This window comes from Tamandua tetradactyla, chromosome 12 (assembly GCF_023851605.1).
Source record: "Tamandua tetradactyla isolate mTamTet1 chromosome 12, mTamTet1.pri, whole genome shotgun sequence".
Lineage (NCBI taxonomy): Eukaryota > Metazoa > Chordata > Mammalia > Pilosa > Myrmecophagidae > Tamandua > Tamandua tetradactyla.
In genome coordinates this window covers 61,666,349-61,691,750 of record NC_135338.1, presented here as the reverse complement: position 1 = coordinate 61,691,750, position 25,402 = coordinate 61,666,349, and the positions used below count along the sequence as shown (strand labels likewise).

General features: G+C 44.2%; 2 protein-coding genes across 15 annotated transcripts in view; one reads left to right on the top strand and one right to left on the bottom strand.

Annotated features, from left to right (window-relative positions):
- WDR25 (WD repeat domain 25) overlaps positions 1-13,477 on the bottom strand; it is a 199,432-nt gene extending 185,955 nt beyond the window's left edge. The window contains exons 1-2 of one of the 5 annotated variants that reach the window (XM_077123541.1): positions 12,584-13,477; positions 8,955-9,805 (exon numbers count right to left, since the gene is read on the bottom strand). In XM_077123541.1, the coding sequence (XP_076979656.1) occupies positions 8,955-9,805; positions 12,584-13,025 (1,293 nt within the window). In that variant the 5' untranslated portion in view covers positions 13,026-13,477. The other 4 variants (XM_077123542.1, XM_077123545.1, XM_077123544.1 and 1 more) reach the window with 4 other exon arrangements.
- WARS1 (tryptophanyl-tRNA synthetase 1) overlaps positions 12,684-25,402 on the top strand; it is a 36,963-nt gene continuing 24,244 nt past the window's right edge. Inside the window, exons 1-5 of one of the 10 annotated variants that reach the window (XM_077123555.1) lie at positions 12,734-12,806; positions 13,337-13,473; positions 13,711-13,829; positions 15,860-16,020; positions 19,620-19,703. In XM_077123555.1, coding sequence (XP_076979670.1) covers positions 19,692-19,703 — 12 coding nt within the window. In that variant the 5' untranslated portion in view covers positions 12,734-12,806; positions 13,337-13,473; positions 13,711-13,829; positions 15,860-16,020; positions 19,620-19,691. Of the gene's footprint in view, positions 12,807-13,192; positions 13,277-13,336; positions 13,474-13,710; positions 13,830-15,859; positions 16,021-19,619; positions 19,796-25,402 lie in introns of all 10 variants that reach the window. The other 9 variants (XM_077123548.1, XM_077123551.1, XM_077123549.1 and 6 more) reach the window with 9 other exon arrangements.

Genomic DNA, 25,402 nt, shown 5'->3' with positions numbered 1-25,402 from the left:
CTAAGTGTGCCAATTCTGCAATGTGCGTTTTTCAATTACATTAAAAGCATTTTTCCAAATTGCTCCATTCTTCCCTTGATGACAGGGGATGAGGGTGGATGAGATTTGATCCCCGAGGACAGAGTCTGCACCCTCACGCAGGACCTGTCTGCTCCTGTTAGCATCTGGCAAGCACACCGCTCTGCCCTTGGTTCATTTAATTCTTTAAGTTAAAGGAGACATAAGTTTTTTTTTAATGCAGAAAACACAGTTTCTGCTCTACTGCACTTTCTTTTTTTTCATTTTTCTTTCAACCCAAGGATCTTTCTGCATGGTGCAAGCTTGCAAAGCTCTCCTGGCAAGCAAACGAGAAGTGGAAACTGGAAACTGTCTCGTTTGTTTGCCTGAGAAACGTCACAGCTTTCACATGGGGGGAGAGGAGTGTCAGAAAAACTTCACTGCCAGGCTAGGGATCTGGCAGCTCTTGCGAGAAGCACAGCAGCCCTGCTGTTGACCTGCCATACCCGGGAACGATTCGATGGCTGCAAACTTCCCCTGGAAGGGTGGGAAAGGAAAGTGGTGACCCCTTTGAGTGAGGGAGGCATCTGAATGCTTCCTCCACAAGAGTGCCAGGAATCGGACACCCTGACTCTATGCCATGACCATACTGTAGGTCCCCGGGCAACTGTCTCTGACTCTCTGGGCTTCAGCGCCTTCCTCTGTCAAATGAAGATGGAACCAGATGATCTTGGCACGCGGAAACACACGCCCATTCTCTCTTCTCCTTCACCTAACTACCCTCGATGCACTGTTAATCATTCACTCCCCAAATACCCAACACCCACCACTGCAGCCCAAACGTCCTTCCCAGCTGCGCACCACTCATCTCCAATAGATCTGCCTTGTGCTTGGAATAAATTGCCAATCATCTGTATAACACACTATGATCCCTCACTCTGCACATCAAATCATTTCTCAATCTCATTTCATCAAATCCATCGAGAATAATTCTTTCAAAACTGGAATAAACCTTTACACTGACACTTGAATCCATAAATTCCTTATCTTTGAATCTGGGATATATCACTTTGTACAAAGCACATCTAGATACCCTCATATAATCAAATACACTAATAATGATAAATCAACAGGATCCTATAATACATAAAAATGCAAATCCAAACCACCACAGTAAATTGCCTCTTCTCTTCACACCCCTTAGCAGAACTTGAGATTCTGAAGCTGGAACAGAGCTTAGGCATCACCTGGGGCTTTATCTTTATTCTCAGAGGGAGGGGTGCTGCAGGAGAGCCTGAGTTGCTTTTGTTCAGACTCCATACCGGACAGCCCAATTCCCATCTTGCCCCTACCATTTACCAGCTGCACAACTAAGGGCAAGTCTCCTGACCTCCACACCTCAACTTTCTCATCTGCAAAATGGGCATAAGCACAGCTTGCCTTCAAGGCCTTTGTGAAAATGAGATGAAGCATCTAGAACCAAGCCAAGGATGGGGTTAGTGCCAAGTGGCAGTGATCTTGTGCTCTCCCTCATTGGCAGTGATCTTGTGCTCTCCCTCATCTCATCTGCATTCCCAGCACATGAAGTCACCATGCCCCACACAAGCTCTCACAGACCCATCAGAGGTTACAGAGCTGGCAAGACCCCACCTGGGCCCTTAGCCTCCTTATAAGTGAGGACCAGCTGAAGAAGGGCAGGCCCATCTCCCTTCTCACTTGACTCATTCCCTGGGGCTCCAGAGCTGTGATATCTCTTTTCCCATCACTGCTGGAGGTTCACATGGAATCATATATGTAAAAACCCTCCATGAGCTTGCAAAACACTGGGTGATTTTCTTTTCTTCTGTCATGTTTTAAACCCTGTCCGTTTAGAAATATGGACACAACCCTCCAACACATATCTTCCCATGTACGGTGCAAGAAAAGAGAGTACATGAATGGTTCAGTGCAGACAATTCCAGAAACTCATTTTTTTTTTTTTGCATGGGCAGGCACTGGGAATCAAACCCAGGTCTCCAGCATGGCAGGCAAGAACTCTGCCTGCTGAGCGACCATGGACCGCCCCCCAAAACTTTTTATTTTAAAAAATATTTACTCCAGGAGTACTGTGAATGAAACTCCTTTAAACATAAGTGGGCATACTTCCCATAAGATGCTAAGCAAGCCAGAATCCAAAGTTGTGTCCTGGAGGAGATAAGTGAAAGCCCAGAGATGCTAAGGGAGTAAACCACTGGCAACAGAAGCTGGAAGCAATGGAATAGAGAGCAAGGTCCAGCAGACACCAGCCAAATGCCTTCCCATGTGACAGATATCAGCCTTCCTTGAGTCAAGGTATCTTTATCTGGACACCTTAGTTTGGACAGTTTTATGGCTTTAGAACCATAAACTTGTAACTTAATAAATTCTCTTTTTAAAAGCTAAACTATATATATGTGTGTATATGTGGACATAGACACAGACAAATGAAAAGACCCACAAAAATAAGAGTGCTATTAAGTTGGAAGATTCTGGGTGATATGACTTTTTTCACATAACTTTTTTTTTTTTAATTCATCAACACAGGTACAGGGGAGTCAGGAGAGCGTTTCTTTAGCCCCTCCCTTATACCAGCCACTGGGATAGATCTTCTCATTTCATCTCCACAGAAACCACCCCGATTGGTAGCCAGTATTCCCACATACCAATAAGGAACCTGGAGAGTCAGAGAGGCTAAGTGATTTCCCACAGTCACACAGCTACCAAGCAACAGACACAGACTGGGAACCCAGGAGTCCTTGGACAAGAGCTCTGAGAACTGCCCATCCGTTCAGATCCCACTCACCATGCACAAGGGCTATGGTCAAACCTAGGCCATCATCAAAGTATTTCTTAACTGCATTAAGGCAGCAAAAAAGGGGTGGGCAACGGTGGCTCAGCAGGCAGAGCTCTCGCCTGCCAAGCCAGACCCAGGTTCATTTCCTAGTGACTGCCCATGCCAAAAAAAAAAAAGGCAGCAAAAAAGATGGTCTTTACATTTCTATATAGTCATGTTCGTTGTGGAACTGACTACGCAAAACAAAAGTGAGAAACCATAGGAAACAACAAAGCAAATTCTGGAATTCGAGACAGTTAGTAAAAATATGTCTGGGGAAATAGTTAATAAGGTAAGAAAATGTCCCTTATAAACATTACAAAAGATGGGAGGAAAGCAGAAATCAAAACTGCAGGTATATATGAGTCCAATTATATAAAGACATAGGAATCTAATGACCAAAACCAGAATATGTCCCCAAATGTTAATGAGGTTCCGATTCGAGGTCGGGGACTAGCAATGATTTTTGTTTTCTTCCTCATACTTCATATTTTCTGCAGCTTCAAAGTTTTTCACAATAAGCATCTATTATATTCACAACTTTTTTTTAAGTTTTTAAAAAATAGTTTCAGGAAGTTTGTTGTTAAAAGAATTCCAAGACCAAATTATTTTGTGAAGCAAATGACAATGCCTCCTGCACACATTTTATTTAATATGCTTGTGTGTTTCAGAACTCTAGATGTTTGTACATGGGTGACAGGTCCCTGGTAGCAGGAAACAGACCACATTCCTTTGGGATTCCTCTCGGCTGGACAGAGAGCTCTCAGCTTCCGGGGTGCTAACAACAGCATTAGCTGGGTTTGGTGCCAGCAGGCCACAGCTGTACTTTTTCCTTTAAAATAGGCATCAAAGCCTGAGTTCTACCTCTACGTGCAGTGGATATACAACGTGTTTAGCCAGATGAGTACACTGGAAAATGAAAAGCGTTTATGACGGCCATCCATGCTGTGTTTGAACCATGTGAAAAAGAAGCTGCTCCCAGAAAGTGCATGGAGGGGTCATCAGGAAAGCAGACAGAGTGCTGGAACAGAACTGTGAGTCATTCTTTTAGTTTTACCTAATTTCTCTGGCTGTAAATTTTTCAAAACTAATATAAGCATATTTTACAGCTCACAGAATGTTCAGAACATATTAAAAATAAGTATCTTTCCACTGTAATATGTCCATTTGAAATTTATGAATTCCAAAGCTACGTTTTAAGGACATTAAGGAACTGGCACTCTAGAGTTCTTTAGATTAATCAGATGAATTGTACTGCTTTTGTCCTGATCAGAAAAGAAATCATCTTTCAGGGAAATGTTACCTTGAATCAAGGATTCTTTCTCATTCTAGAATGAGAAACTGCTTATTTTAAGTCTTACTGCGCTCCCTACAGGTCAATAGCATTTATGCATTCAAAGGACAGTTCTTTCTCAAAGGTTTGCAATAAAATCCAATTTTTAAGCAATCTTTATTGATCATCTAACATGTTCAAGACCTTGTGCCGGGTACTACAGAGAATACAAAAATGGCACATTTCCCAAGCTCAGGAAGCTTAAAGGTGAACCAGATACAAATTCCATGGTCCCCAAGTAGAACAAGGCATTCCAGCATACAAGGAAGGAAGAAAATCCCAGGAAGGCAAAAGACTGAGCACACACCAAGCATCTGCCATGAGCCAGGCACTGAGCTCAATGATCTCCATCCCACATCAATTATTTTTCATGGAGACCCAGCAAGATACATGGAACTCTCCCTGCTTTACAGATACACAAATGAAGGCTCGGAGAAGTTAGGTAGACTGCCCATGATCAAGTAGGTGGCAGAGTGAGGATTTTAGCTGTAATGTTAAGATTCTAGTTCCGATATCATCTTGTTATTCAAGATATTATGGAGAGGCTGGAGGGAACTGCCTGAAAATGTAGAGCTGTGTTCCAGTAGCCATGTTTCTTGAGGATGATTGAATAATGATACAGCTGTCACAATGTGACTGTGTTTGTGAAAACCTTGTGTCTGATGCTCCTTTTATCTACCTTGTCAACAAAGGAATAGAACATATGGAATAAAAATAAATAATAGGGGGAACAAATGCTAAAATAAATTTAGTTTAAATGCTAGTGATCAATGACAACAAGGGGTTAAGGGTATGGTATGTATAACTTTTTTTTTCTCTGTTATCGTTTCTTTTTCTGTTATCTTTTTATTTCTTTTTCTAAATCGATGCAAATGTTCTAAGAAATGATGAATATGCAACTAAGTGATGATATTGTGAATTACTGATTATGTATGTTGTTTTATTTTGATTATTTTTTTATTTAATAAATAAATTTTTAAAAAAAAGAACAACAACAACAAAAAAAGATTCTAGTTCCGAAGCTCTTACCTCTTTTCTATCCCACAGGAGGCAGGAGGGTCCTCTGCCAATTTTAACCAAAAGGTAAGGGCAAGAAAGCCTAAGCAGGGAGAAGAGGTGGGGGGTGGGGTTACCCTGTGCACCCACCTCTTCTAGCTCATGCCGATGGCACTGCCATCTGCTCCTCCTGTTCCACCAAGGACCAGGTGGCAGAATGTCGGGGCCCTAAGTCCACACCAGACCCTATATCCCCGCAAGCCTCTCACACCTCCACCTTGCAGCAGGCCATGAGGTCCCCAGGATCTACCATGGCTGCCCAGCCACTGACCTCAAGGAGGAGAAAGAACCCCATGGCCTGTCCGGGGTTGCCGGCTGCCCCAGCAGCCCACAGGCGGACCTGAGGACCTGGCAGGTCCTCAGCCAGGACTTCCCTTACCAGCTCCTTGCCAGCCCCCACACGGTCCCTCATCTGTCTTTCCATCCTGCCTCCACCAGCCCTGACTCACTTTCGCCACACTGAAGAGTTATTCAAATCAATTTGCCCAAAAGCAATTTGCCAAATAACCCATTGCAGAAAACCTCAAATATCTTAAAGCAGCCCAATTGTTCTAATCCATGTCTTGATTTTCAAAACAGCACAGTAAGAGGGGCAGAGACACTGCCCCAGCAGACATGGCACCACTCTCCCAGCCTGGCCCTGACCTGACCCCTGCTGCATCCACTGTGGCTGCACCCCAAAGAGAGGACAATGTGGTGACAGGGCTCTCTGGAAGCTGCCAGGCAGCTGAGACAGCCCTGGGCCCGTGTCATCAGCCACAACACACACCTCCTCCTGGAACCAGGTCTCAGGAAGCTGCCAGGAGGGGGCTTTCCCTGCTGTCTCTCTGCCAGTGCCCCTCCCTTGCCTCCCTCAGTCGAGCCGGCTGCTCCCCCTTGTGGCCAAAAGGAATCACGGCGCCCCCAGGCCAGCATCTGTCCTGCTCAGCTGCTTCCTAAACAACCAGTCTTGTGGATGAACACTCACAACATCCCAAAACTTGATGACTGCATCAGATGCGCTCTGTTCCAAAACTACCACAGGGGTGATTCTTTGTGGGACTCCAGAAATTTCTGGGTAGAGGGACCCAAGTTAACCGAGTTGTTCTGCTCAGTGGGGCCCCGAGAATGCCAAGCCGATGCCAGGTACACAACAGTTCCTGCGAGTCCCCAAGACAGACTGGAGTACAGGCACCCACTAGGACACCATGCTGCCTCCCAGATCCCGGGGCATGCAGCTGCCCTGTAGGAAGGCACCTTGGCCCATGTTTGACCTCACAGCAATCCTGCCTCCTCCAGCCTGTGCAGCCAATGTTCAGTCCCTCCAGGGTCCAATGCGTGGCTTCAGACATGTGGCAGTGTCCACTTGTTCCACCAAAGGAGCCCAAGACACCACAGATCTCCATCGTGCTTCACAGAGGAGCAGGTAGACAGAGGTGACAGCCCAGAGGAACTGTGACAGGGACAGAGCCAGGTGCAGGACCAGATAGGCTAACTCTGAGCCCGCACATATCCCCTGTCCTCTGCCTGAGGGGATGTGACCACAGGTGCTTTTGAGCCATTCACATACCAATATCCATGTGTGCTACAAAGGTGGAGAGGCCCCAGGCATGATTCAGGAGCTCACACCTGGTGGGGAAGAGTATTAAAGGAGGCCAATAGTGGGGCAAGCTCAAGGCATTGGGGGAAACAGATATGAAGTCACCAATTAACAATAGCTTCCTGAGAGCAAGGACTTTGTCCCATGTCACACGATGCTACTTCTCCAGCCTCTAGAACAGAGCCTTGCCCACAGCTGGAGCCTGAAAAACCCGTCAGATACATGATCCATGGGGGAGGCTCTGCAGAGAACATGACTTTCTCAGCTGGGGGGAGACTGGTCAGCAGGAAGGTGACAGTCAGGGAAATAAGTGGAAGATATGCTAGGGCCATGGCCTAGTGGGAAGAAAGTCCCAAAGAGGTGAGCTCATGGGGGATAAAGGGGCCTGGCTCTGACTCTAGGCCCAGCGAGACTCTGCCTTGAGAAGAGCATACCCTACAGGAACCCACACCGCAGTCCCCAGAAGTTCCCATGCAGACTTCACTGCCCGAAGCACCGGAGTGAAAGAATCAAAAGGCTGAGTGAAAAATCCCTGGATTCTGGACTGCAGACAGAGCATGACGTTCTCTCCCTACATAACTCTATTAGCCTTGTCAGATAAGAACACAGACCAGTTATTTCAGGATTCAAATTGGCCACTCAGAAATGACACCCATCCACTTAACCTCGTTCAAAGCCATCACTACACTTGGAGCTGCCTTCCTTCACTTCAGAAAATGCGTCCTAGGAAAAATTGTTAAAACCATAATTTGCAAATAAAATGACCTGGGAAGGTTGGTTCCAGATCTCTGGAAACTAGGAGGAGGAAATAGACATGAATTGAGCACCTACTGGGCACCTGGCTCTGAGCCAAGTGCTTTTTAAGTGTCTTTCTCATGTGATCACATGACACGGGTCTGATTACACTCAGATAGATGAGACCCAGACTCCAAGGCAGGATGGCTCCAAGTGCTCCACCAGTGCTCTGTGGCAAAGTTGGATCGGAAGTCAGGTTCCTCCAACTCCAAAGCCATTTTCTTTCTAAGAATCTTAGGTTCAGCTAACATTTACTCAGTACCTATCAGGTGCTTTGTTAGATATAAAGAAGGGACTCGTGCAGACACACCAGCCCACAGGCCAGAGGGACCAGAGGCAGACACAAGCAAACATTATACTACGTCCCTCCGTACCTTGGGGACTGCTTGCTGTAGCTTTAGTAAACTTCAAAATTTAAATAAGTAGCCTAATGCAAAACAGAGTCCCAGTATAAAACCAAAACCCCCCAGCAGGGCACACACAGCCCTCCCTGGTCCAGCACCGCCTGCTTGCCGCTCCTCATGCCCCTCCAGCTCTCTCACATACAAACAAGGTTCAAAGGCTCCTGGGCCTAGGATGCCTATCGCTCCCCACCCCTTCTACGTGAGCCACCTCCATGGGAAGCCTTCCCTGAGCCCTCCCAGGCTGGCTGGGTGCCCCTCCCACCAGGTTCCTAGAATGCCTACGGGTCTTTTTTTTTTTTATTTTTTACATGGGCAGCACCGGGAATCAAACCCGCATCCTCTGGCATGGCAGGCAAGCATTCTTGCCTGCTGAGCCACCATGGCCCGCCCCCTGGGGGTCTTGCTGGGGTTCAGTCCACACAGCCCTGGGCCCAGAGATGCAAGTGTCTGTCCACTTGTCCATGGCTCCCACTATGGTGTGCATTCCCTGAGCCAGGGCCAGTCTCAGCTGCCTTTGCAGCCCGTATATGCTGAACAGCACCAGGCACCGAGCTGGCTTCACACAGCGTTCCATGGGAGTCACAGAACATGTCCCTGAGTTCCCAGGGGCTGCCTATCTTCTCCTCAGCCACCTCCTCCTCCCAGGTCTTTGGTGTCTGGATGTCCCAAACACCTCCATGGGGGGTAAGGGCCCATGAGTGTCCTCTAATGACCTGGGCAAGGCAGCTTCAAGGAAGGGATGGGACAGAAGGGACAGGCAATCTGGGGCTGACCATAGAACCCTCTTCTGAATGCAACAAAGAGAATAATGAAAATTTCCCAAAGTAACCATCCAACCTATAGCCACCTCCTAACTCACTATGTTTCGACAAATAAGGCATCCTGGCAGTTTATTCCTAAGAGCATCTGAAAACAACAGCTTTCACCCATAAGACTTACCTTGAAGGTTTTATCCATAGAAACAGAGAGAAGCATGTGACTCTTGGAAAAGACTGGACACCACTGGATGCTATTGACGGGGCCCCTGTGGCCTCTCAGGTGGAAAAGCACGCTCCTGGGAACTATGGTTTCTTTATACTGACTATCCAAAAAAGGCTGAATAAACTCGGATACTCTGGGTGTGACACAGAGTGGAGCTGGGGCACACCCAGCAGGGAGTCCCTGTGGCCCCACTTCTTTACTCTGGCCTGCGTCTGTGTTTAATATCTGCAGTTGTCTTAGTCTCTTTGGGATATATGGTATGACACAGTCCTCACGCCTTTTCTTCTGGACAGAGCTGCCAGTGGTACCTGTGGTTTCAAATTTAGTTTGAGCACAGAAAGAGGACTGAGGAGAGTCGTACATTTCCCAGGAGAGTTTCATTTCTTTCAAGTGGGCAGCTGGCCAGGGCACGTGGCCAGCCGGAGCATGCGTGGTCCATAGGGAAGGGCGAGAAGGGTCTCTGGTGGGGAAGGTAACTTCAGGCTCCTTCTTGGGCCACTGCAGTTTCTGGCTGGGGCATGAGCCCCGATCACTCCTACCAAGTCGGACTACAGGGAGAGAATGCCGTCCTAGGTCTTCCTGAAGGTTGCTCAGGGCTTTGGAAGTAGGCTTTGTGGGCTGTGCTCCCCCTTTCATCACGTCCAGTACACCAGATGCAAAATCTTGCCTGAGAGGTTTGGCAATACCAGAAGTGTCCTTCATCTGGCCAGCATCGTTAACACTTCCCACAGGCTCAGTCTCAGCCTCTGAGTCTGAATCATCATAAGCCACCAATGAAGCCATCCCACTGTCAATCGAGGGCAAACTACCTAAGTCCAAACAAAGTCAACTGTCAAAAAATGTGCACAGAAGAATACTCACATGCAATTAAGAGAAAACATGTCTTTCCAGGAAATTTAAGACTTTAAAACCCACAAGATAATTATTTAGAACAGTTTTTTTTTAATGATGACTGTGGGATACCCAGGAATAAACTGACAAAGAAATAAGCAAGACCGACATGAAGAAAACTAAAACTCTACTGAAGAATATAAAAGAAGATCTAACTAAATAGAAAGATGGTGCCTGGACAAGAAGATTCAGCATTTTAAAGATGCCTTTTGGAAGATCAACTTAGCTCTATCTATTTAAAAGTTAAACACATATATTTGTTACCTCACCAAGTGCACATTAGAACTTTTTCCTGCATGAATACTAACACATGTGCACAGACAGATGTATAAGGACAGCCTGTCGCACCACTTATCAGTAGTGAAAGAGAATAACATACTTCCATCAACGTGAACAAAAGGTCCAAAAACAGTGAGATGGAAAGATGTCCAGAATCTACGAAGAGGGAAAAGCTTGTCACCCTCACCTTCGCCCACTCACACCTACCCCCAACCCCTGCACTCTTAACTCCCCTTATTCTCTTTGCCCGGAAAGCTCTTCCCCCAGAATCCCATCTTCACTATAAGCCAGCAGAAAGACCCACAACATGAGACCAAGGGCCTGAGACGTCAGTCTACGGAGTGCAGGGGAAGCAATACTGAGTGTGATCCAAATCCACCCTTTTCACCCCAGACTCATAGCAGAGACTTATCCCTTTTTAATAATTCTTCCTGAAATTCTCAACTGTTTCACACAACCCAATGTTACCTTTAGTTCCCAGAATGAAGTGCTTCTGTTTGGACTTCGATATTTTAACTCTACTCTGTCAGCACCAAGTACAATCAAGAGGAAAACAGGGACAACGGATACGTCCTGGACAGCAGAGGGCGTTCAAGAGCAGCACTAAAATCAGTGGCAGCCCAGGCACTCTCCCAGCTGCAGAGAAAGCACTGCCGGCCCTACCTTAATTAGCTGCATCCACTGCTCCTCCCACAAAAGACACCTTGTGTCCTTTGTTAAACCTGTCACTTTTTCCCTGAGACAGCAGGTTCCCATGTTCCCTGGAATCACCCCTTCCACACCTTTCCCCAAATGCCACCATTCACCTGGAGGGCTCCACTGCCCTCCAAGTCAGGTCATCATTCAATAAATGTCCCACAGTCTGCTTCCTTCAATAATCCCATCTCCTCCTGCAACCTAATACAGGCAGATTCCAACTCTCAAACACAAAATGGGCCAGTCCACTGCAAATGGATTTATAATGGAACTGGGCACTGTGAATGATCTTGGCATTTATCTTCTCTAAATACTTAGAGAATTCCATTCTGCCCAGACAGCTCATCTGTCTCCACTCCCAGGTACACCACTACCCACCCATCCACCCACACTCCAGGATGCTGTGCTCCACCATTAGCATGGATCTGCAGAGCCACCCACATTAGTCCACCCTCAGGAGTGGCCAATGGCCAGAATAAAAGACAAAGTCTATGGCCAAAGATCAGAGAATAATGGGATTGGGCCTCATTAACCCTACTACCAAACAACACAAGGCAGCATGGGCTGAATGAATGCAGGAGGGTGGGCCATAGGGCTCCTGACTCAACCTGCTTCATGCACATTTCATTCACTCATTCAACAAGCACTAACAGAGCATTGGGTACTCACCAAGCACCATACTAGGCACTAGTAATGCACCGTGAGCAAAACAGTCAAATGACGCCCCGTGCTCCCATGCCAGTAGGGAGAGACAGACCATAAACAAGTAAAAGGGGGGGTGTCCGATGACAAGAAATGCTATGCAGAAAGCAACATAAAGAAGTGGGTGGAGGTGATGGTGTGACAGTAGACCTGGGGTTGCAGCTTTATAAAAGGAGGCTGAGGAAGATCACAGAAAGAAGTTGATAACTAAGTAATACTGGGGGAGGGCGTGGTGTGAGGGAGCAGAGAGGACAAAGAGTGCTGAACATCAAACCAACAGAACCAAATGAAGGAGATGAAAGAGGAGTCAAGGATATTTTGCAAGGAAAACAGACAAAATTGAAGAAGAAGAAGGTTGGGAGCCATTGGGAACACCATAAACTGTAAAAACAAAGTGCTTGCTGTCTTTTTATATTTCTAAGATGAAAGAAAAAAAATAAGGAAACTGTTTCATGGAAAGAGCGGGTTATTAATGGGAAATGGTGGACGCCAGATGGAAGTCAAGGTAAAAGTACTGAAGAAACTAAGAAACGTAAAGTGTGACTGGTATTCATCGACAGTCACCAGCATATCAGCTCTTGAGGAAGGGCTGTTTGTGTGTTTTGTCACTGTTCGATCCCCAGGGTCTGGTGAGATGCAATCTGGTGGATGGGGATGCAGAGGAAGTAGAAGAAATAGGATATGCTCATTAAATAAAGCCTTCCTTATTACCTAGCCCTATGTTGGGTCTGGTTGTGAAGGCTGAGATTAAAAACTAAACGCGGACCCTACCCCTGAAAAGGCTAAAGACGAATGAGGGCAGCAAAGAAAACACGACCAGAGATGGGGTTTGCAGGATGAATAGGAGTTGGTCGAGCTGCCAAGAGTGACAGGTGAGAGTAGGACTGGTCACAGCGCGCTCGGAAAGAAGAGTAGACGAGGGATAGACGAGAGGCGGGTGAAAAGCGTGCACTGAGCTGTGCTGACCACTCAGATCTGGGACCGGTCTGATTCCCTCCCGCCCGGGGCCCGCTGCTCACCACACGCACCGGAAGCGCTCCGTCCTCCCGGAAGCCACCGCACTGCATGTCGCCGCCAAGTTGCGTTCCGCCGCGATGCCGGGGCTTCCAGCCAATCAACAGCGACCTTCGCCCCGCCCCCGCGCGGAAAGCAGGAAGTTGTTCCGACCGGACCGCGTTTCCACGGACGCCCAGGCGGCGTCTGGTGACTGAGTCGCCTGCGCTGAAGCGCCCGGCACGGCCGGTGAGTGAAGGAGTAAGGCGGTGAGGGAGGGAGGGAGAAAGAGAGGCCGCGGCAACTCCGGTGGCTGTCCCTTCCCGGGCTGCTTACATGCCCGGGCCCGGGGGTGTCCTCAGATCCCGGCGCGCTGCACCGTGGGCTTTGGCACCGTAAGGGGCACGGAAGCTGCCCCAAACCCTTGCCTCCTTGCTCCGCGAACCTCGTATAGGGCCGGCGCTCCATGCCTGCCGGCGCTTACCCTGCCTTGTCTCCCACCTCTTCCCTCCCCCCCAAGGGAAAGGCCCCCACTTTCATCGAGTGTCTGCCCTATGCCATGGGCTTTGCCTCCCGTGTCACACGTAGTTACCTCAACGGTGATGTCAGGAGGCTTCTCTGTGCCCATTTTGCAGATGAGGAAACCGAGAACAGAGCAGAAAAGTGACTTGCCCAAGGTCTCTCGGCAAGAGAATGACCAAGCTAAGATCGAAACCCAGGTCCGTCTGACCCCAGGGTTCATGATCTTTCCACTGCACTGCGCGCTCTCTCTCTCTCAGGGGACAGCAGCTGCGGGGAATTTACCATCTGCCTACTCGCATCCCAAAACTGCACCTGAACACTGCGGAACGGGAAGAAGACGGGGAGGTTATATGGCGGCCGCTTTGGGATAGGGGATGGCTGATGCAATGACGGGGTAATAGCTGCGTTCTCAAGAGGGTTTCTTTGTCCTGACAGGCCCTTCCGCCCCCACCCCCGGTCCCTCCCATGCAATCCGCCCGTGATTGGGCATTTCCAAGGAGGTTGGTTTCGAGACCCTAGTGTTTCTGAGAAGTAGAGTGATTTCTAAGAAACCCCTCCCTCCCCCCCCCCGTGCGGGTAGCTGAGGGGCAGAGTAAACAAGAAAGAAAGAAAAGAACATTTTCTTAAAAAGGAAACTGAAAGAAAGAGGAGAAAACTATTAAAGAAGATATCTGACACTGCCAGGCACCCTTAGCTATTCAGCTACCCAGCAGGAGCAGTGCCACCTCTCCAGTGTCTCCCACAACTTCGGTATGTATTGCCATATCCCTCTTTGAAAGGCTTAGGGCTTATTAGTTTTCTTTTACAGCCTCTTATTAAATGGGTGGAAACCTGGTCTTTGGGGGTCTCTGTTAGGATTGGGGTGTTGTGCATTTTATTTCATCCCATTGACCCGAGGTTGAGGTGATTCACTTCATCGTATGCCTTGCTTCATCTAAACTAATGGTTTCTCTGCCTTTCTAGATAATGTTGATTTTTATTACTTAGAGGTAAATATAACCTTTCCTGTTAGTATTTTTTTTTTAAAGTGAAGCATGACCTGTTTGGAGGTTCTGGATGTAAAGCACTCCTTTCTCTAAATAATTAATTTTCTTGTCTTCTGGGAATCTGACAGTCCACTGGCCCTTGTCACCTACACTCTGGTAACAGATTGTGAAAAGTTGTATCCTGGTGGCATTCCAGACGTTCAGAGACTTTCCCGGGTCACCTCTTTTTCTTGGCAGCTCCAGAATTGAATGCCTTGATGCCACCCTTCCCCCAAATTGCAGAATCAGTGTATACTAATCTCTGAGATTATTTCAGAACAGCCCCAGTTACTGTCATATTATTCGGTTAAACAATTCTATTCTTCTTTCCATTCTTCACCCCAAAATTGTATCCAGTTTCTTCAGGCACCTGTTATACTCCTCTAGAGCTCCACTAGAATGGCCTTTCAGAATGGGCACAAGATAGAAATTCTTGAAAAGGGGAATTGGGAATTAATTTTTTAGGAGACTTTTTAGCTTCCTCTTTAAAGGTGTACTGTGATCTGCTTGGAGCAGTTTTCCTTTTCACTCTCGCAATACTTTTGTTAAGAAGAGAGATCAGATTTCTTCACTGAGAATAGCTATTTTCTTTGTTAGTAGTATTTGTTAAATCTTAGATGTCACAGCTTTCCTTAACACAGACTTAAGTCTTTAATAGAGTTTGTGTGGGCCACTTAAGACAGTGGTCCTTAACCTTCTGACACCCCAGACCCCTGTGAAAAGTAATGAAAGCTGGATACTCTACAGAGAGCCAAGTACATACCAATGTATGTGCAAGCTTTTGATACAATTTCAGAAGTTCATGAACTTCAGGTTAAAAACCTCTGATTTTAAACTAACTCCAAAAGTTAAGTCACAATGAAATAAAGGAGGACATTGATTAAATGGGGGTGGGAGAAGGAAACAGACACAATAAATGGGAGTAAACGGGTAGGTGCATGGAATGAGGAAGCTGATAATTGTGTTCTACTTGTCTCTGACCACTCCTAAAGTAAAAATACACCAGAAGTTGCATCATACACATGCATAATTTAATAGTGTGGGTGATTCTCCTACAATCCACTCAATGAATCTGTCTTGTGACCTCGAGAGTGGGGAGACCCCATTTGCTGTTTCCTCAGTCAGGTTTAATTCCTGTGTGCTTGTCTTAGTTTGCCAGGGCTACTTAACAAAGTACTTCAGAGTAATTGACTCAAACAACAAAAATGTACTGTCTCACGGTTCTATAGGCAGAAGTCTGAAATCAGGGTGTCTTTTTAAAGGGGAAGATCCATCCCATGCCTCTCCTGGATTCTGATGAGTGGTCCACAAGATATGGTGGTCCTTGGCTTGTGGCATCATGACTCAATCTCTGCCTCTGTCGTATAGGCACCTCTCTTTCTCTGTCCAGATTTCCTCTTCGCTCAAGAACAACAGTCATATCAGAGCCTACCCTCATCCAGTTTGCTTTACCTTAACTAATACCATCTTCAAAGATCCTATTTACAAATAAGTGTGCGTTCACAGGACCAGGGGTTAGTACTTGAACCATATCTTTTGGGGGACACAGTTCAATCTATTACAGTAACTCAAGAGGCTTTTATCTGTTCCATGGTGCGGGGTAGATGAGGCTGCCTGGAGCTCACCCAGAAACTGTCAGTCATTTTACCCGGCCTCTTCCCTAAGAATTTTCAAGGCAATTTGGATCTGAATTTGATTTTCATCCTACTCACAGACTTCAATATCTTACTGCCACTGCTGTTGGCTTCCATGCAGGGCACCACCAGGGTAAAGGACTGAAGGGAATTCCAAAGAGAGTAATGGAGATGGTCGGCAAATGGTAGCAGTGCATGAAGAAACTGGGCTGAGGATGTGAGATGATACAGAGAGATGGACTTGGCACCCTTGAATTTTGGAAGGCTCAGCTCAGAATCAGGGTGATCGATTTTTTTTTTTTTTAATTAAACAAGAGAGTGTCCACATGGGGAAATCAGCCTTAAACTGGACAAGCACTTGCGAGGGTGTTAGAAGAGGGTACATGAAACCTTAGAGAAAAAGTTGAACTAGATGACTTAGGAGATTCATTCATTTATTGAATGTTTATTAATAAACGTTGTGTCCCAGTACTGTAAGTACATGGAATAATAAAGCCTAGTGCTTGCATTCATTGTCTAATAGAGAAGACAGAGTGTAAGTGCTTTAAAAAAGTTACTAATGAGATGCTCAGATGGCACAGAGGACAGAGCCACCCACTTGGCCTGAGAGGTGCAGAGGTTGGGGAAGGCTGCAAAGAGAAGCTCGTGTTTGAGTTTGAGAGACCTTTGGCAGTTTCTAGGCAGAGACAAGTGAAAAACATTTCCCGGCAGCAGGAACAGCTGGAATTCAGAGAGGGCACATGGTGGAGGTGTCAGATCCTGGCTTAGTTAATCTTTGATGGTGGAGCTTTAGAAGGGCTGTTTTAACTTCCCTGAGCCATCTGTCTGTCCTCTGCTAATGTAGAGCATACACCACCCAGCTCTGAAAGTCCTAATACTTAGAGGCAATGTGTAAAGCATCTGACCAAGGTGTTTGATCATTTGTGGCTCTGATTTTTCAAAACTTGGATTGGTACTTGATTTGGACAAAGACCCCTAGAGAGAAATGGAACAACCCCGTGACTGATTTGGTCATCTTGTTGCTGGGGAGGGGAGCCTGTGTGTTTCTTATCCCCTCTAGCCCTAGTCAGAAGATTCTTCCTCATGCCTTCTCTTTTAAGGGCCTCCCTAAACAAGGTGGTTTGTTATGTAAGGCAATTATCACACCAAACTTCCCTTTCTGGAACTTGAGGTGCTTCCCAGCAAGGAGGGGAAAGAAACTGACTGCGTTCCCTTCTTGGTTTCAGTATTAGAATGTGATTGATTTATAAAATTATTTGTTCTGTTAAAATTTATATCGTTTTTAAACAAATATTTGATGAATATATAAATAAAAGTATGCCTCAAATTTGTGTTTGGTTCTCAGCATTACTAGAAAAAAATTTTTTTTAATGTTTAATGAAACATTAAAATAATGGTATATTAAGCCTCTACCTTGGAATAGATCCTGTGCTAAACTTCTCACTTATCTGTGTTGTCACACTTAATCCTACTGCAACCCTCTGGTGAATATTGCTGCTGCTATTTTATAGTTGTAAGACTGAGACTTAATAAAGTTAAGTAACTATGGGACAGTGGCTGAGAGCATGCTCTAGGGTCAAACTGCTTGAGTTTATCCTCTTTACCACTTATTTGCTGTATTACTTCAGCAGGTTTTTAACCTCTCTGTGCCTCAATCTACTCATTTATGAAATGGAGATAACAAATCTATCTTAGAGGTGTGCTGTAAGGATTAAGTGAGTCCATATGTATAAGGTGGTTGTAGGACATAGGACAGTACCAGATACAGAAGTGCTCAAAGGTGGCCATTCTGTATTGCCATCGTTGTCCTTGTCTTCAGCCTCCACCTCATTCAACGTCCAGCAGCAAGTTGCAGATGGAGCTGGGAGTTGAATCCTAACAAAATAAGAACAAGGAGCAATCCTTATAATGTGTTCACATCTTGCTTTACGGTAAACAAAATGCTACTAGTTCACTTTTTCTGTTTTGTCCTCATACCTGTCTTTGAGGGAGATGAAAATATACCCAATGGTGACATTTTATGGAAAGGAAAGTAATGCTCAGCAAGGGGAGGTGACTGACCCAAGATCACCAGCCCAGACATCTCAGAGCTCAATTTAAGCCCAGGGCTGGGGCCCTGCAGGCAGCACTCTCAACATGTCCTGGTATTTCCTCAGTCTAAGCCTGCTTTCTCCTTTCACAATCCAACGGAAGTCCACTGGCAAGAAATGAGGGATTCAGAAGAGCTTTCTGCACGATGTACAATTTTCTTTTTTAATTTTAATATTATGAACAAAACTGTCTAGAGTATGGTAAGCATCCTGTTGCTTTTGAAGGGGGAGTTTCTTGCATCATCTCAGGAACATTTATTCTTCCTTCCTTGTTTTAAGTTGTGAAATGTTTATTTCTGTAGCATTCTGCTCACAGCCTCAAAGTGCTTTCAGACCAGGTGAACTTTAATAATGGTAACGTTGATAACCAGGATCATTTATACAGCCACCAATTTGTGCACACCACCCTGTTTGTGCTGGATTCTAGGGAGATTTCAGTGAACATGGAAAACAAGGCCCCTGCCTTTTTGGTGCCTCTGGTCTAGTAAGGAAGACAGAAAAATCAGGTAGCAACCCACCCAGCAGACTGCTAAATTAAAGAGAAGGCAGGGTGCAAGATCTCTAAGAAAATCAGGAAGGCTCCCTGAAGGCAGTGACATCTAAACTAAGGGTTGCTTGAAGCAACCAAGAAGGGGAGACATGAGGAAAGACAGAGAAAAGGAAAAGAGGCAGAGAGAGATAGACTGCACAAAAGTGCCTGGATTCATATCCTGGCACCACCACGTATAGTTGTCTGACCTTGGGCAAGGCACTTAACACCTCTGTTAAGTTGTGTATCTGCAAAATAGGGACAAAAATTGTACCTCACACATATGATTGCTGTGATGATAAAATTAATGTTTGGAGAGCAGGTGGAGCACTGCCTGGCACATAGTGAGTCTTTTGAAATGTTAAGTAAATTTGCAGAAGCAGGATGAGAGGTGTGATGAGTATAAGAAAGTGGAAGGCAAACTCATAGGACAAGAGCCACAAGTTACCTGGGTAAAGGGACCACTGAGGACAGGCATGGGTGAAGAAGTGGGAAAGCTCGCTGCAACCCTTCAGTGCTGTGTTGGGTGGGTGGAGGGCAGAGAAGGGGGCTGATTTTAGCTGAGTCTCTGCCTGCTAGGCAATGCCAGGTACCCTGCCCTTTTCCTCACCTCTTTCAGGTTAATGACTAATAACATCTTCAAGAATGTGCAGTTATATAAGGCAGTATCTGGATGGGAGGAGCTATATGTAATCCTTACTCCATTTGGAACCAGAACAAATAAACGCCTGCCCTCCACCCCAGATCTCACTTTATCTGAGAGCAGAGCAGCTGGCCTGCAAGAAAGCCATTTGTGTGGCCATATGTTGGTGATAGAAGCAAAACCCTGGGAGTTCATCCCCAAGGCAATTAAGATACAGAGCAAATAATTTGCCAAGTATTTTTAATTGTGGTGAATTTAGCTTTGTTAAGCACATCAGTGTTTATTCCCTAAGAAGAAGGAAGCTCCTATGTCACACATACTGGGTGAGGCCCCAGGGCCCACATCAAAGGATGTAAAGCTGGTCTTGGTTAGGGGAATCCTACTTGGCAGGCCCTTAGGTCAGAGGATCACAGCAACTCCTTTAGTCCTCATTGGAGTTGTTCTTCCTCTTTTTCAAGGTCCCAAATTTCTAGTTATTTTTTATTAGTGTTATTTTATCCGTGTCCTTTATTATAACTCACTTAACAACCTTTGTGGAAAGAAGTATTGAACATACAAAAGGAAAAACACCTGTGACAGTTTGTTAATCTCTCTCTCTCTTTCTCTCCTCCCCATGCAGTCTCATCTTAACCACTGAGCAAATCCTCTGACACCCTAGCCAGCCATACACCTAGGACCTGGAAGATGGCAGATGTGTCCAATGGTGAGCCCTGTGCCTCTGTGCTGGAGCTGTTTAACAGCATAGCTGCTCAGGGGGAGCTTGTGAGATCCCTTAAAGCCAGAAAGGCATCGAAGGTACTCACTGTTGTTGGGTTCTCTAAATACACATCTGAGCGTCCTGTATCTTTAGGGTTATGTTACCCTGGTAGACTGTTCCCAGAATTCTGTTCCTTCAATAACTGGTTATAATTTTAAACTTTTTTTTTCTTTCATCAATATTGGGATGCATTTGGTTTAAAGAATTAGTGCTTCTAGAAGAAAAGTCAATTGTGGTATAAAAAAATATTTAAACCTTTTAGCCTCCTATGTTCCAGAGCAGCTAGAAGGAAAAAGTCTGAGAGGATTGTATAGTAGCCCATGAGAAACTCTGGGATCTGGCCTGTAACTACTTGTTGAAGAGTGCTTTGAAAACTATTGCTTTTTTATTTCTTTGCTTTGTGTCTATGTAATACTATACAATAAAAAAGTTTAAAAAATAGAGAGAAAGAAAAAACACATGCATCCCATATCCCTTACCCTTCCCTCTCATTGACCATTAGTATTTCAATCTAATACAATTTATTTTTTTTTTTATTTTTTTTTTTATTTTTTTTTTTTTTTTAAAGGAAAGACAGAGAGAAGGAAGGAAGGATAGAAGGAAGGAAGGAAGGAAGAAAGGGAAACATTTTTAAACATTTTCTTGTTTTATTGTATTCTGTTTCTCCGTTTTTGTTACATGGGCTGGGGCCGGGAATCGAACCGAGGTCCTCCGGCATAGCAGGCAAGCACTTTGCCCGCTGAGCCACCGCGGCCCGCCCACAATTTATTTTTAATTACATTGTTTAGCATGCCCATCTGTGTTAGTTTGGAGTTGTTATGTACCCAGAAAAGGCCGTGTTCTTTTAGTCCATTCCTGTGGGTGCAGACCTGTTGTGGGTGGGACCTTTTGGTTGGGTTGTTTCAATTGAGTTGTAACCCACCCCATTCAAAGTGGATCTTGATCCTTTTACTGGAGTCCTTTATGAGAGATGTAGTTAATAGAAGTTCACAGAGAAAAAGCTCCCAGAGGAGCTGAGATAGGAAGCCACTGAAGCGAGAAGCTGAAAGGAATGAAACCCGGGAGAGAGAGACCAGCAGACGCCAGTCACATGCCTTCCCATGCGACAGAGGTGTCCCAGATGCCAGCAGCCTGTCTTCAGAGAAGGTGTCATCCTGTTGATACCTTAATTTGGACATTTTTATGGCCTTAGAGCTGTAAATTTTTAAGCAAATAAATCCCCATTGTAAAAGCCAAAAAAAAGAGTGCTTCTAAGAACTTTAGTGAAACACATTTCTCCAACTCCACCTTTCCCATTTCCTGCTCTCAGAAACAAGCACTTTCAGTTCTTTTATCTTTTGGAATGTACCCGCCATCTCTAAATATCATGCGTACGTTGCTCCTTCTTGATTTCTGGCTTTTAACTTTCCCTGTAGAAGATGAGGACTCCACTGTCACACACATCCTCCATCCTCCTAGGATATATTGCAGTGTGGCTAGATCAATATTAGTATTGACATTATTATGACCATGTAAACACTATTGACAACTGGACCATGAAGTAGATTATGAGTATTTTTCCTTTCCTGTCTAACTCTTATTTTCTCTGGAGTTAATATTTGTCTTATTTTCTGTTTGCTCAGCTTTTTTTTAATATACTAATGATAATGTAACTCCAAACTCTCCTCCAGTCGGTTGAATCTCTCTCAGCACTCATATCCACCAGTCTGTCAAGCTCATCTTGAAGAGCTTTCTCCCAGAACTGCTTTGCCCGTACTGGAGACTCTCTAGCTTAGGCTCTTCTTTCCCTATTGACCTCATCCCTGTTGGGTCCCCTCTTTTCTAATTCCTCACACTTCCTTAATTTACTCCTTCCTTTTGGCCAAGCAAATCCTCCAGTGGTTCCTGACAAAAGGAACGCAAAGGAAATAGTCTGTTGAGATCTTGTGTGTCAAAGTATCTTTATTTTACTTACTACATGATTGATAACTAGGCAGGGTTATCAATTCTGGGTTGAATTCTTAAGTTCAAAGTAATTTCCCTCAGAGTTCTGAAGCCATTGCTCCATTTTCATCTAGTTTCCACATTGGCTATTGAGAAGTCAGATGCTGTTCCTTTTTTTCCCACTCTTGAGGTTTGCAGGATCTTAGTATTCTGAAATTTCTTGAAGTGGGTACTCAGTGGTCCTTTCCAATTAGAAACTCATGACTTCTAATTCTCAGAAATAATCTTATTTCTTTGACATCTTTTCTTCTGATTGTTTTATGTCAACTTTCTGTTGCTTTTTTTTTTTTCTGCTTCTTTCAGGGATATTTCCTCAACATAGAACCCCTCCTATTGAGTTTTTCATTTCTGCTGTCATTTTTAATTTTCAAGAGGCTATTTTTTGATATCTGAATATCTCTTGCCTTATAGCAGCTGTTCTTAGTTCCATAGATACAGTGTCATCTTTTTACCTCTGAGATAGATTTCCTGATGTTTTCTATTCCCTTTACAATCTCAGTTTCTTCCAAGTTAATTTTTTTTCCTTCTGCCTTTTATATCAGAGACAGTATATGTACTTGACTGTGCTCTCATGTTTTAGAATGAGCACTAAAAGCTGATTGGAAGCTCTGCCTGTGGGAAGAGCTTACTGATGTAGGTCCCCTTCCCTGGAGAAACATCAGGCTGTGCCCTTTTGTTGGGGAATCAACATCAGGGTTTTTAGGTCTTTTATTTGAGAGTAGTCAGATTCCCCAGAGAAAGTTCCGCCAATCTCTGGCTGGGAGCATTGGGAGACTGGGCAGCATGATCCTTCACTAAAGTTCCCTTTCCAGTGTGTTCCCCAGTCTAGACGCATTTAACTAAGTTCTCTCTAGTTAAATGATTGGGGGCCATGGGTGCCAAGGGAGTGATGATCACTTGTCTCTGTGGGGTCCTGAATAAATTAACAGACTTTTAGCCAACACTCCTGTTTTTATAATGCACTTTCACCCTTGCTTCTGTAAGTGCCTGGTTCCACTATTGCCTGAACTTGTGGGGGTTCCATCACAGTGTCAGTTTGGTCACTTCCCAGCTTTTCTATCATGCCTTAGCATTTGTTTTTCTCTCGTGCCCCATCAGTTAGCAGTCATCCATCTGTTTTCCAGCTTCTAAAATCTTGTTGCTCCTGTCCTCTTTCCTATTTCTTTATACTTGTGGAATTATGCCCTTCTTTACAGATCTCTTGACAATTGTGGTAGTAGGTTTCAGAAATATTATCCGGTCAGTCTGCATCTTTATCTGGAGTGAATGCACTTCATTTCATCCTGGAATGCCTCCATTCCTGGATCACATAATGTCCTGATCTCCATAGCGTTGACTTCCTTTTCTGTGACTTTCAACCCCTTTTGTCTGTTCAAAAACCTCTTCCTTATTTATCACCAGATGTGTCATCCATTTCACTCTTACTCCAAGAGTTTACTTTGACTATTTGGACCCCAAATAAGCCATTATGTTTTAAAGGAAGTAAACAGTACCTTATAAGAAAGGAATGTCAACAAAAGGAGTTGATTATTCACAAAAGGGGTTAAACCACCACTTGGGGCTCAATATATTAGGCTACATTGTTTAAAAATAAAAGCTAAAATACATAAAGGACCGGAATGTTGATCATTTCCTCCTTAAGCCCATTTTGGAAATGTGATGGGGATATTTTTATCCATTCAGCATTAAATTTGAAAAACATCTATAAATATTTTTATTTAGTGATTCTTCATGACTACAACTGGATTCATTAGTCAACAAGCAATACTGAGTGCAGTTCAGGATAATTCTTCCAGGTGTGTTTTTTGACTAATGCAATAAGCTGGCATGCAGCTGAAAAGATAAGAGGTTACACAATGATGATTTAGAAACTCACTTGAAGCAGAGAAGATGAGCCTCATTCAGAGCACCAGTGTTCTGAGAGTGGACCAGCTCTTTTTCTGTCTCCTGCAGTTTATCTAGGCCATGGTCCTTAGACTCTTTTCTGCTCCCTTGTACCCAGGAAATAAGATCCCCTTTTCTCATTAACAGTAGTTCACTAAAGCAAGTAGGCTCCTGGGAGACTAGGCCAGAATCTGGGGCTGTGAGTAGTTGAGGCTGAAAACGACTCAAGAAATGATACCAGGCCATAAGGATTAAAGCAGAGAACAGAGCCTTTTTTTCCTGCTCCTTTTATTTTAAGTAAACTTTTATTTGTTTTATTTACTTTTTTTTAGACAAGCATGTGACCAAGTTAGTTTATTTTTGCCATTATTAATGAGAAATTGACGTTCCAGTTAACCTTCAAAATATGATTTGATAGTAAAATAATATTTTTATAAGGTCTTAACTTTGTAGGCATTTTATAAATCCAATAGATTTGTTTCATTTAGTAAGTTTCTTTATACTATTTACTTTAAAATAGTTAATAATACATTGAATGAAGCTGCATGTGAGGTATAGGGTTTTTTTTCTCTCTATTATAGTTTTAATTCTTATTCTGTTGTCTTTTTATTTCTTTTTCTAAATCGATGCAAATGTACTAAGAAATGATGAATATGCAACTATGTGATGATATTAAGAATTACTGATTGTTCATGTAGAATGAAATGATTTCTAAATGTTTTGTTAATTTTTTTAAATTAATAAAAAAAAATAGTTAATAATATTCACAGGAAGGTGTAAATAAATGTCAAAGGAGGTCTAGTGCACCCTTCATCTAGCCTCCTCCAGTGTTAACATCTTGTATAACTATAGTACAATACCAAAATAAAATTAACATTGGTAAAATCCATAGAGATTATTTAGATTTCACCAGTTATACATGCATTAAGTAAACTTTTAAATTGAAATACCATTCATACAGAAAAGTACACAGTCATGAGTAGGTAGCTCACTGGATTTTCACTAAGTGACCACTCCTGCATTATACTAGTGCCCAAATCAAGAACCAACATGGCAGCACCCTGAAAACCATCCTCACGCCCTCCCAGTCACTACCCTCCCACCCACCCAATGGAAGCCTTTATCCTTTCTTCTTCTACCATAGATGAGGGTCACCTGTGTTTGAACTCTATATAAACAAGTAGTATATAGTCTTTTGTGTCTGCCTTTTTTCAGAGTATCAACTTTTAAATTTTATTTCAGTGCCCTGGTCCCTGTTAGATTGGAAACAGGAAAATAAACAAGGCAAGCCTGCTTTTCAGTTCTGTTCCACATTGTGGATGGTCCTTGAGCAGGGACATTGGTTAAATGCTTGACTTTTAAAGAGTTACCTAGTTCCAAATGTTGTTAGGCCAGATAGGGTATGAAATGTCAATACAGGTGGTAATTAAAGGCTATTGATGGCAAATAGGTTTTCCTATAGATAATTCAGTAGATAATATTTGCCAAAACATTATGAGTAAAACATACTTTCCCAATCTAACATGCTAAAGCACTTAATCTGTTGTATTAGTTATATCCATGGGGTTATGGATTCCATAAATCTCTGTCATTCAAATGATAAATTCCAGGTAGTTTTAGAGTTTGAAATTCCAAATTTATCTGGAACATCATGCCAGAGTATACTCCTTGAAGGCCCAGGTGCTATATCTGATGGCACAGTTTTCCCTCTGAATGGAATTCACCCTGTTTCTCCATGAGGAAGTCCAGTTCATAGCACATGGTGTATCAGCTCTGAG